Genomic DNA, 12,743 nt, shown 5'->3' with positions numbered 1-12,743 from the left:
AAAAGACCTTTCAGATTCCCAAAAGGAATTCAGGCAGCTTACCTTTTTCCAAAAGGTGGGAGTCACCCCGCATTTTAGACAGGGCCCTGTCATAAAAGAGAAAATGTGTTTCTCCCTCTGCCTGGAATGGTTTCACTTAAGGAGCCGACAGACCGCAAGTGAGTGAGGGTGATCTATTGATTTGGCCAATGGGACACTACTCAGGCCTACCATTGTCTGTGCGTGGGTGAGTAGTGCTATTGAAAAGTGGTCAGAAGACATTGGCACAATAGATGGAGACGAGATAATCCTAACGTTAGCTCATACCAAAGACGCTGCTGCGTACGTACTAGAAACCATGAAATATATTGGTCTCTTGGGATCAAGAACCGCTACCATGGCAGTATCGGCTCGGAGGGCGTTGTGGATGCGCCAGTGTAATGCTGATGCAAATTCCAAAAGAAATATGGAGGCTCTCCCGTATAAAGATGAGGCCTTGTTTGGTGATGGGCTGGGTACCACAGGTAAGTCGACATTCTTGCCTTCTGTTCCTGCACCAGCAAAAAAAAGACACATCACTCTCACATGCAGTCCTTTCGGCCCAACAAATACAAAAAGGCCAAAGGTTCCCCCTTCTTTGTAGGTAGGGGAAGGGGAAAAGGAAAGAAGTCTGCAGCGTCTCCAGGATCCCAGGAGCAGAAGTTAACCCCTGCTCCTGCCAAATCTGCAGCATGACGCTGGGGCTCCCTTGCGGGAGTCCGCTCGGATGGGAGCACGTCTGAAACTTTTCAGCCAAATCTAGATTCAATCTGGCCTGGACCCATGGTTCTCACAAATAGTGTCCCATGGGTACAAACTAGAGTTTCAAATCGACCTTTCCAGCTTCTCTTCCAGAAAGAGAGGCAGTAACAACGGCAATTCAAAAATTATGTCAGGATCAGGTCATTGTCCTGGTACCCTTGTCACAGCAAGGAGAAGGTTTTTATTCAAGCCTCTTCGTAGTTCCGAAGCTGGACAGCTCGGTCAGACCGATTAAAAACCTGAAAAATCTGAATCTCTACCTGAAAAGGTTCAAGTTCAAGATGGAATCCCTGAGGGTATTGATTTCCAGTCTGGAGGAGGGGGACTTCATGGTGTCAGTAGACATAAAGGATGCTTACTTGCATGTTCCCATTTATCCTCCTCACCAAGCTTATCTGAGATTCGCAGTACAGGATTGCCATTACCAGTTCCAGACGTTGCCGTTCGGACTCTCCACGGCACCGAGGGTATTCACCAAGGTGATGGCAGAGATGATGGTCCTCCTTCGTCAAATAGGAGTCAATATAATTCCTTATCTGGACGATCTCCTGATAAAAGCGAGATCCAGGGAACAGTTGGTGCAGAACATTGCACTCTTCCTGTCAATACTCCAACAGCACGGTTGGATCATGAATTTTCCAAAGTCGCAGTTGGAACCGACGACAAGATTGTCCTCTTTAGGGATGATTCTGGACACAGAAGTACGGAGAGTATTTCTTCCAGTGGAAAAGGCTCTGGAAATCCAGAAAAAGGTCAAACAAATATTGAAACCAACAAGCGTGTCGATCCATCAATGCATTCGGTTGTTGGGGAAAATGGTAGCGGCCTACGAGGCCATACAGTTTGGCCGATTTCATGCCAGAGTATTCCAGTGGGACCTGTTGGACAAGTGGTCCAGATCCCACCTACATATGTACCGGAAAATAATCCTGTCCCCCAAAGCCAGGATTTCGCTCCTGTGGTGGCTACACAGTTCTCACCTACTAGAGGGATGCAGGTTTGGGATTCACGACTGGGTTCTAATAACCATGGATGCAAGTCTCCGAGGCTGGGGAGCTGTCACACAGGGGGTACGCTTCCACGGAAAATGGTCAAGTCAGGAAGCCTGCCTTCACATAAACGTTCTGGAATTGAGAGCCATTTACAACGGCCTTCTACAAGCGGTACATCTTCTTCAAGATCATCCCGTGCAGATCCAGTTGGACAATGTAACAGCAGTCGTGTACATAAACAGGCAAGGCGGAATGAAAAGCAGAGCGGCAATGGCAGAGGTGACAAGGATTCTCCTCTGGGCAGAAAGACATGTTAGAGCTCTGACAGCATTTTACATTCCGGGAGTGGACAACTGGGAAGCAGACTTCCTCAGCAGACACGATCTCCATCCAAGAGAGTGGGGTCTCCACCAAGATGTCTTCGCAGAGGTGACAAGTCTTTGGGGAGTTCCTCAAGTAGACATGATGGCATCTCGTCTAAACAAGAAGCTTCAGAGATATTGTTCCAGGTCGAGAGACCCTCAAGCAATAGCAGTGGATGCACTGGTGACCCAGTGGGTGTTTTGGTCGGTATATGTTTTCCTCCACTTCCACTGATTCCAAATGTTCTCAAAATAATAAGAACAACAAGAGTTTGAGCAATCGTCATTGCTCCAGACTGGCCAAGGAGGGCTTGGTATCCAGATCTTCAGGAGTTGCTCATAGAAGATCCTCGGCCTCTTCCTCCTCGAGAGGACCTACTACAGCAGGGGCCGTGTGTGTATCAAGACTTACCGTGGCTACGTTTGATGGCATGGCTGTTGAGAGTCGGATCCTATCCCAAAAGGGTATTCCCAAGGAAGTCATCGCCACTCTTATTCAGGCCAGGAAAGGAGTAACGTCTAAACATTACCAACGTACTTGGAGAAAATATGTGTCTTGGTGTGAATCCAAGAAGGCTCCTATGGAAGAGTTTGAGTTTGGATGTTTTCTCCATTTTCTGCAGGCTGGTGTGGATGCGGGCCTTAGATTGGGGTCAATCAAGGGCCAGATTTTGGCCTTATCAGTTTTCTTTTAAAAACAATTGGCTTCCTTTACAGAAGTTCATACCTTCGTGAAAGGGGTTTTGCACATCCAGCCTCCATTAGCGCCTCCAGTGGCACCATGGGCCCTTAATGTGATGTTGCAGTTCCTTCAATCGAGTTGGTTTGAACATCTACAGGAGATAGAGTTGAAGTTTCTCACTTGGAAAGTGGTGATGCTTTTAGCCTTGGCATCCGCAAGGCGGGTATCTGAGTTGGGGGCCTTGTCTCACAAGAGCCCTTACCTGATCTTCCATAAAGATAGGGCGGAGTTGAGAACTCGACAACATTTTTTTCCAAAGGTGGTTTAATCTTTCCACATAAACCAACCTATTGTGGTGCCAGTGGCTACTGACACGTTCACGGAGTCAAAGTCTCTACATGTGGTTAGGGCTTTGAAGATTTATGACGCTAGAACAGCTCAGATACGGAAAACAGAGGCTCTGTTTGTCCTGTATGCTCCCAACAATATTGGGTGTCCTGCTTCCAAGCAGACCATTGCGCGCTGGATCAGAGGTAGGATTCAGCATGCTCATTCTTCGGCTGGTTTGCCGTTGCCGAAGTCGGTGAAGGCCCATTCTACTAGGAAGGTGGGCTCGTCTTGGGCGGCTGCCCGGGGGGTCTCGGCATTACAACTTTGCCGAGCAGCTACTTGGTCAGGGTCAAACACTTTTGCTAAATTTTATAAGTTTGACACTTTGGCCGATGAGGACCTCAAGTTTGGTCAGTCGGTGCTGCAGGGTCATCCGCACTCTCCCGCCCGTACTGGAGCTTTGGTAGAAATGGACCCCTGCATCCTCTAGGACGTATGAGAAAACAGGATTTTAATACCTACCGGTATATCCTTTTCTCCTAGTCCGTAGAGGATGCTGGGCGCCCGACCCAGTGCGTACTTTACCTGCAGTTTTGGTCACTTAGTTACACAAGTTGTGTTACATTTGTTTTCAGCATGTTGCTGTAAATGGTTCATGCCTTTTGGCGTGTGTTATGTTGAATGCCATGTTGTGCGGCATAGTTAAGGTGTGAGTTGGTATGATTCTCACCGTTAGTATAAATGTAAATCCTTTCCTCTAAATGTCCATCTCCCTGGGCGCAGTTCCTATAACTGAGGTCTGGAGGAGGGGCATAGAGGGAGGAGCCAGTTCACACCCTTGAAGTCTTAAAGTGCCCATGGCTCCTGCGGAACCTTCTATACCCCATCGTCATGAAATGAACCCCAGCATCCTCTACGGACTAGGAGAAAAGGATTTACCGGTAGGTATTAAAATCCTTTTTTTTAATACTTACAATGTTCACTAGTGGCATCTGTAAGTTCCTATGTAACCTATTCTTACATGCAGTTTACCTATAGTCTGAAAGGCAATTCGATTTTATGTCCTGAGTCAAACTCCCATAATCCTCTAGGTGTGACAGTCGTGTATTGTTCCATGAATCTTTTTTTCTCTCTCTAGAACTCCCTGTATAAATAAACACAGTATTGTTTGTAGGACCTGCATGCTTCCTGCTAGCCCGGATAATTGCCGAGAGATTTCCTACACTTGGGCAAAGGAGGGGGAAGCATTGGAATGCAGCCCTGTCAAAATAATATACATGGGGATGGGAAATAAACAGACCTAATGCTCTAAGGTAGTCACGAAAAAAACCTTAGGAGGGAAGGGTCTAATCATGTTTGTTACATGCGTGAATTTTTGCAAATACAGTGTGGCAGTTGACATAAGTAGAAAGAATAGCGGTCATTGAAGGCTAAAAGGTAGGTAGAATGGAATTGCATTTTACATGATCCGTGTCAGTGGGACTATTCCATAACCTCTAACCTGTCAAAGTAACATAGTGTATAGTCATAATTCTGTGACTGTCAAGTTCAGCGAACAAGGGCATTATCTACAGCAAAGTATTCTGAAGTTCAGTTTCACCCTGCACCTTACAAAAAACAGCATTAGTGTTTCATTCCCTTAAATCTGTATCATAGTATCAATTGTAATGAGTGTTCTATAAATCATCTATAATCTAGTTCAGTCTCCATTATACAACCTGTAGCTCACTTTTCCTCCTCTCTGGTCTTATCTCTATTTCTCCTTTGTTTCCTCTGCCTTTCCTGAAAGGTCTAGGAATGTCGGGGAGGGGTTCACAAACAGCGTCACACTCTATTTGGGGACCCTCCTCCCTAGGTCACATCTTCAGCATCCCCCTTTGTCCAGTAATGTAAAAATGCACCTCTCTCTCTCCTCCCCAAATCACTGGAAAAATTCTCTCATTTTCCTCTCGTAAAAAGTGTGTTCTGGATTTGTGTCAGTGACAGATGTAACTCCCTTTCATAATTAAGCTTTTCGTTTAAAGTTGAAAGCGTTAAAACCATTAACCATCATTTTGGAGCATATGATTGATGCTTGTCTCTGAATCGGGTAACTCATTATTTACTTCTAAGCTAGGTAAGTGCTGCACGATGCTTCTGTTATGTAAATTTAGCAGTAACAGGAGAAACTGTGACTAACTGGCCACCTGATGATTAATATGTGAGTTATAGCTTTTAGACTATTTTGTTTTTCATAATGACACTTTGTGCATACTGTACATGCAGTGGGTATTTGAATTGCTGTATATCATCTCTTAATTAACTTTGTCAGTTCTATTTGTGCCTTTTTATTTCTTAATTGTTATAATCTACTGTTGATTGTGTGTATATGTTTTGATGATTTTTATTCTTATCTGTGTTAATGATAAGTGCATACCATTGTTTCTGTATCATCCTCCCCTCTGCATCCTGCCCATTATCACAATGGTGAAGAATGGTTTCCTTTTCATCATGGATGCTCATGCTATAGCCAATCTTATCATTAATGCACTTTTATTTGTGCCCCAGACTGTTTGTAAAATGTTATCTAGAGATAAGGCTGTTGTGCAGGTGTTTCTGACACTTCTGGCTACCAGTGGCTAATGACTTTAGATGTTTGAGCTATGGTTGTTCCTAATTACATTGTTAGGTGTTTTTTGCACCAATGTTATCAACCTATTGTAACTTCAGGATATGGTCAATAAAATATATATATATATTTTTTTTGCTTTTCTATTTCATGAACGTAATTAAACCTGTTTATTGCATTTGTAGAATAAAATGGTTATAATGTGACAAGAGTCCTTTAAATTTTGTGGTGACCTTTCTTTCATATTGTTTTTGTCAGGAGGAACATTTCAGTTGTTAGACCACACTCATGGCATCTTGCCAAGCTTTCCGAGGTCCGCCCGGATGTGGCAAGCATGCAGTATCCTGCCGATTCTTTCAGCATGTCCTGGCACTCTGGCTGTGAAACCAGGTGAGTTTATGTGTCATATGTTGATAGGTATGGTTATGCAATAACTTATTATGTGTGTATGCGAGAGCTTATATACTTGATTTGGATATGGGAAGGGACTTGTATTATATGAAAATATAACAGCAAAATGTATATTTATTGGACAAGACTAGACAGTCCAAGTGGTTCTTATCTGCCGTCAAAATATGTTTCTATGTAACTTTAATATTTAAGAAAAAAAAAAAAAGCTTATGCAGACATCTAATTGTGTTCCTGTTTGTTTTCAGTGAGCTCCCCATGCAGTGGAATCCTCTGTCAAGACACTGTAGCACAGACAAAAGCAGCTCTATTGGTAGTATGGAAAGTCTTGACCAGCCTGGACAAAATTACTATGAAGGAACCCTTTCTCCTGTTGATCCAGGCATGTACCAAAACAAAAGAGACTCTGCTTACAGTTCATTCTCTGCAAGCTCCAATACCTCTGATTATACTGTATCTGCAAGAATAGATCAGTCATCTCCTGTTAACTGTATTCTGGGCTCAGGCAAACAAGATGATGGTCGGTACCTCCAAACAGGGCAAAGTGCTGTAGATCAACAGGAGGATGTTTCTATGCAGACATTAGTTGAACATCCACAGCGACTTTCCTCATTTCCTTTTGAAACAAACCATTTGGACATTATAAAATCTGCACCTCAACCACCTGTACGTAGGGATAGTCTGCATGCTTCCAAAAATCAGCTGTGCCATAGTGAGAGGAGGAGAGCATCTGCTCCAGGAGATACCTTCCATATATCTGGAAGGGGGTCATCAGAAGCTCTTCAACTTAACAATACTGAACGTGGCCAGTGTCCGTGTGCAAGGGGACATTGTACTTTACATCTGAAAGAAAACTTGTCACCTGATCAATATTACATGTTAAGCTCACAGACTGACCAGATCCACCAAAGCACTAACCAGTCTATCATGGGTGATGAGGACCAATTCAGCCATTGTACGCAAGTAAAAAGCAGGTGGCCTGTAGCTGATGGGGACATTGGTGTCGCTAATCCCCGTGATCTAGATGAGGTCACCTGTTACACTGTTCAAAAGGTCAAGGAAACTTTTAAAAAGTCATTATGTGATGTTCAAAAGGCTCCACTTAATCATTCTTATCAAATAGAAACAACCAGTGGGAAGTCTGTTTTTAGAAACGAGCTGGAAATTGCTTCATCTGCAGGCTCCCACTATCCCACAGATAAGTGCAATGATGAAAATGGAAAAGATAATAAGTGTCGTATTAGCAAACATTTTGAAACTTCTCAGTCTAACAAACAGCAGAATATTGAACGTCTTTCCCAAACTAATGTTGGAATAATACCAGTCCATCATTGTCCTTCATTAGATAGGTTGAATAGTGGGCAATATGAGGTGAGAGAAGCTCCATGTTCACAACCAAGTGAATGTTCAGGAGGCCTGGGGTCATCCTGTAGCACAGAGACACTGTTAGAAGAGAGAGCTGGGTCAGAAATAAATGTAGGTCCAACAAAAAAGTCTGGTTCGACACGTCACCGCTCAGCTCAGATGCGGAGAAAAAGCGACCGCTTTGCTACCAACCTCAGAAATGAAATACAGAGAAGAAAAGCTCAGTTGCAGAAGAAGAAAGGTTCCTCAATTCTGCTTTGTGGAGAGGAGCCTGTTGAGGAGAAAGAAGAAGAACCTGTTGATTGTCAGTCTCGGCAAGGTCCTCCTCCGCCTCCACCTCCTAAAAACAAAGCACGGCTGTTAGAAATCAAGAGAGCCAATGCTGAACGATGCACTAACCCTACAGACTGTTCAAACCAGGCAATAAAGGGAAGCAAATTAATTGAAAAAAATAATGGAGATTCTAATTACAAAAGGGAGGAAATAATCCAATGTATGAAGGAGACCAGTCAAGAAGATGAAAAAGAAATAACATTAAAATATAGAAACAAAACTCAAGTTGATTGTTGGAAGATAAACACTTCAGACATTAATCACCAAGAATCGCTAGCCTATGAAGCAAATCAAGTTGGTGTTCAAAAGGAGACGGAATTGGCTTTTGGTCACTCTAAAAGGGATACTAAACTATCTGAAAACACGGTATCCAAACCAGAAACCTGCAGGAATGAGTGGAGGATTTCTTCATTTGGTGAACCCAGTAGTCCAGAAATGGGGGTAAGCGAAACAGAAAAGGAGTCGAAGAGTCTAAAATGCCTTGAAGAACAAAGGGAATTGTCAGGCCCGGATGCAAAACTTTCCAGTGACGATTGGAGTACAGATTTATCCCAAAACACATGTAACATTGAATCTCCAACTGAAGGTCTTGGGAAAAACAGATTAGATTATACCAACTACAGTTCAAATTATCCTCCTTCTGGCTCAGATGTTAAGTGGAATGGTTTGCAGTTTAGCAGAGAGCAACCTGTTGCAGAGCAGTTTCCTAGTGTAAAATGGAAATTAAATTACCTGGAGAATGAAGGTCAAGAGAAAGTTCAAGAACTAAGGCCAAATGAAATGGCAAAATCGGATGTTTTTCCTTCTGTAAGTGCAATGCAGCATAAGCCTTCCCATCAACTTTCAGATTTTGAAAATCTAAATTCTCAGCATAAGCCTCCTGGTGCCAAATTGACATGGTCTCCAGAGCATAAACTTCAGCCTTATTTGGCAGGAAGTGGGCCATCAGAAGTCAGTGGAATGAATATAGGAGGAGTAGCTCCATCAATAACACGTGTGACAGAAGAAAATGTTCTCATGCCATTTGCAGATCGAAGGAGGTTTTTTGAAGATACTAGTAAAGATCCGTCATCTTCCCAAGTGTCTGTGCACAGTAAAGCATATAAAAACAATGTTTGTCCAAATTTTCCAGACTACCCTCTACCTCCGGCTGTGCTTCCAGACCAAAGAAGGCATTCTGTAGATCATACATATCATCATGCATCTTCTCCCAGCAGGCAGGAAAGTGGTTTGCCTTTTTCTGATTACTGTATGAATCATGCAATAGACCCATCACTGTGTTGCAATCAAGGTAGCCATTCTTCGGATTATCATCACTCTATGGCATATGGATGTAGAGCATGTATGGTTTGTTGTAATGACTTATGCCCAACATTCCTCAAAAGAAATATACCTTTGACTCATCACAGCTGCCACTGCCAACACCACCATCACCACCATCATCAGTGTACAAGATGTAGTGATTACTTGTGTCCTTCCCAAAATAACCTAATTGATGAGGGTACCTCCATACATAGTGACCCATGGCATTTGAGGAAAATTCTGCCACAGGTGAGCATTTCTAATCCAATGGTTAATGCAGATTGTGTTACAAACTTTTTACTGTCATTGTGTATGCTTTACATTTTTTTTGTGTTTTTACCAAACTTAGACCATATATGCTTTATATTGTAAAAGTCAATATTTATTGCTTAGTATTATTTTTGGATTGAGTTAATATGGACAAATGTTTACAAAACAAAGGTTTTACAGTATTTGTATAATATAACTATATTTGCAACTAATATACAGTGCATCCGGAAAGTATTCACAGCGCTTCACTTTTTCCACATTTTGTTACAGCCTTATTAGGTGCATCAACAGTATTGAGCAAAGGCTGTGAATACTTATGAACATGTGATTTCTTCGTTTTTTATTTTAAATAAATTTGCAAAAACCTAAAAAAAAAGTTTTTCAAATTGTCATTATAAGGTATTGTGTGTAGAATTTTGAGGGACAAAATTAATTTATTCCATTTTGTAATAAGGCTGTAACATAACAAAATGTGAAAAAGTGAAGTGTTGTGAATACTTTCTGGATGCACTGTATTGTCAGGTATGTCACTGGTAGATGCAAATATGGCCCAAAAAAAGTGAATAGATGTTGTGCCATTAAGTAGGCAATTATCTGTTTGGCTATACTTTGAATATGCATGGGAGACTAAACTAATTATGTATAGAAATTAATGTAATTGCAAAATTACCACACTAGTGTTCCCCAAACTCAATCCTCAAAGTTCATAAAGGGGTCTATTATCCTCAGTGTTGGGACGCAATGTGCGCTGTGCACAGTGCTCCAACGTTGCACATTTTATTGTGCAGTGCGCTGTGCACAATGCTTCCAACGTCGCACATTTTATTGTGCACCACTATGGTGGTTCAAAGGTAACATGGGCAATGTACAGGTCCTGCTGTGCTGCCGTCACAAATGTTCCCATTCCGTTCCAGTGGCACATTGAAAACATCCTGCTAAAATCCTGATTTTAATGATATCTTTGTTAGAGCACAGTCGATGATTTTGTTTTAACAGTATTTGCTCAAGCATACAGTATATATCTTTAAAACCTGGCTCGCCCCTGACACTGGCTATTGGTACTTGTTCTCTTTGTGGCCCTATCTCGCCCCAGATGTTGTACGCAGCCCAATGGGTGTGGGGTTGAGAACATTGCATCTAAAAGGATTGAGCCTTAGGGTGCTTTGGAGACTAATTTTGGGAAACACTGTTTTAAACAAACAGATTTTTGCCTCTTGGAACATTTTAATGTCACCATTGGTTCATCGTCACTTTTCTTCCAAGTGTAATTTCCCTGTAGTGTTTGACCAAAATATAGGTTAATACTGCTACATAGATTGGTACCGTCACAAACCGTGCAGGATGTGCAGGGCATTTGGTCATTTAGCAATGGAATGCAGACACTCAGACCATTCTTCTGTGTTTAGAATTCAGGAAGGCTCTGAATAACAACTTTTTGTTTTGGCTGAACCTCCCTTTTGTTTTGTTTTTGCTCACTGCCACATGAAATGTTGGACACACAGGATGTACCATTGAAGAAATTAAACCAGCAGCTGAAAATCAACAGGAAGTACAGCCAGTCTGTAAGGTGAGATGCTTGTGTCTGATCTGAGGAATGTCCTAATTTGATCAGCAAATGTTTGTATCTCTTGATCACTTGTTTCTATTGATAGTGGATTTAAATTATGTAAAACTAAATTGTATCTTCAATTAATGTATGGAACAGAGACGATCACTAGTGGGATTCTACTGAAGGTTGATTTGCAGATATATTCCTACAATGCAACTGAATATGCTGCCGCTATATTAGTAATACATACATAGTACGAATCATCAAATCTATTTAAGACAAAATTATAAGTCACCAGTTTTTCAAGCCTATCAAAACAAAATTGCCAAATCTACATGGACATCAGTAATGAACTCAATACTAGACCTATTGTTACCCAGTGATGACTAAACATCACCGTATTATTTTCATGTAGCCATCATGCCAAATAATTATTTTCTGGCCTGAACTTGGTGTATTGCTCAGAGATCTGTAGTCACATGACCTTCATGTATGGGAAGACTCTGTCCAGGAAATCTGCCATTACAATATTCAGCTCTGTCTGGAAATTGTGAGGTGCCAAGTATTCTGAAGTGGGAGGTAAAGGATGTCTTTACGGCTAGGGATGCACACTTAATTTGGGGCTATTTGGCACAAATGAACATGTACATAAAAAGAATGTCATCTAAAGCCGTAAGCATTCTGAAGCACAAAAATCTCACGTTTTAATGTAAGTGAGATGGAATTAGGTATAGAACTAGAAATCTGGTATGTCTGTCAAGGCAGTAGGTAGAGATTATACCTTTTTAAATAAATCAGTCATGCCATTGTGGTTCTATGTTACAAGAATTGTACTTTTAGAGTACTTGGAAAATCTTGGGAATAATGTAATTTCCAAAAATGGATTCTTTACAGTACAGCAATAGGGACATGATCTCAGTCTGACTTCCTTAACATCAGATATTCCTTGTACAGTGCATCTGGAAAGTATTCACAGCGCTTCACTTTTTCCACATTTCTACCATGTTAGTATATGTAAGTAATGATCACTGATTCAGATTATTCATCTTTTTACGTGTGTCTGCTGGCTGCACACATGTAGATGTAGTCTATAAACCTGAAACTAGGTTATTTATTTTTTGCAAGTGTAAGGGGGTCAGAATAATTGTTTTACCAAACAAAATCAGCCTGGGATCAATCAAACTTGTTTTGTGTACAATCACTGACAACTAGAGATGTGCGGCTGACACTTTTCGTGTTCTGTGTTTTGGTTCTAATTCCACTTTCATGGTTTTGGATCTGGATGATTTTTGAAAAAACATTAAAACAGCTAAAATCACAGAATTTGGGGGTCATTTTGCTCCTACTGTATTATTAACCTCAATAACAGTCGTTTCCACTCATTTCCAGTCTATTCTGAACACCTCACACCTCACAATATTGTTTTTAGGCCAAAAGGTTGCACCGAGGTTGCTGGATGACTAAGCTAAGCGACACAAATGGACAACACAAACACCTGGCCCATCTAGGAGTGGCACTGGAGTGGCACTGCAGTGGCAGACAGGAGGGCAGATATAAAAAAAAAGGCCCCAATCAGCACATCATGCAAAGGAGAAAAATAATTGCAATGAGGTAGTTGTATGACTAAGCCAAGCGACACAAACAATTGGCCCATCTAGGCGTGGCACTGCACTGGCAGACAGGAGGGCAAATATCAAAAAAAGGCACCTAACAGCACATGATGCAAAGAAGAAAAAAGGTGCACCGAGGTTGTTGTAGGCCT

The 12,743-nt window shown here is 41.7% G+C and overlaps 1 protein-coding gene across 3 annotated transcripts in view; it reads left to right on the top strand.

Moving 5' to 3' along the window:
* Positions 1–12,743, top strand: part of SHROOM4 (shroom family member 4) — a 398,216-nt gene that overhangs the window by 204,248 nt on the left and 181,225 nt on the right. For 2 of the 3 annotated variants that reach the window (XM_063937014.1, XM_063937016.1), the window contains 3 exons: positions 6,013–6,144; positions 6,411–9,411; positions 10,935–10,999. In XM_063937014.1, coding sequence (XP_063793084.1) covers positions 6,013–6,144; positions 6,411–9,411; positions 10,935–10,999 — 3,198 coding nt within the window. Of the gene's footprint in view, positions 1–5,077; positions 5,263–6,012; positions 6,145–6,410; positions 9,412–10,934; positions 11,000–12,743 lie in introns of those variants that run through there. The other variant, XM_063937015.1, reaches the window with a different exon arrangement.

This window comes from Pseudophryne corroboree, chromosome 8 (assembly GCF_028390025.1).
Source record: "Pseudophryne corroboree isolate aPseCor3 chromosome 8, aPseCor3.hap2, whole genome shotgun sequence".
Classification (NCBI taxonomy): domain Eukaryota; kingdom Metazoa; phylum Chordata; class Amphibia; order Anura; family Myobatrachidae; genus Pseudophryne; species Pseudophryne corroboree.
The sequence above is the reverse complement of the archived record's forward strand: the minus strand, read 5'-3'. Positions and strand labels throughout refer to the sequence as shown.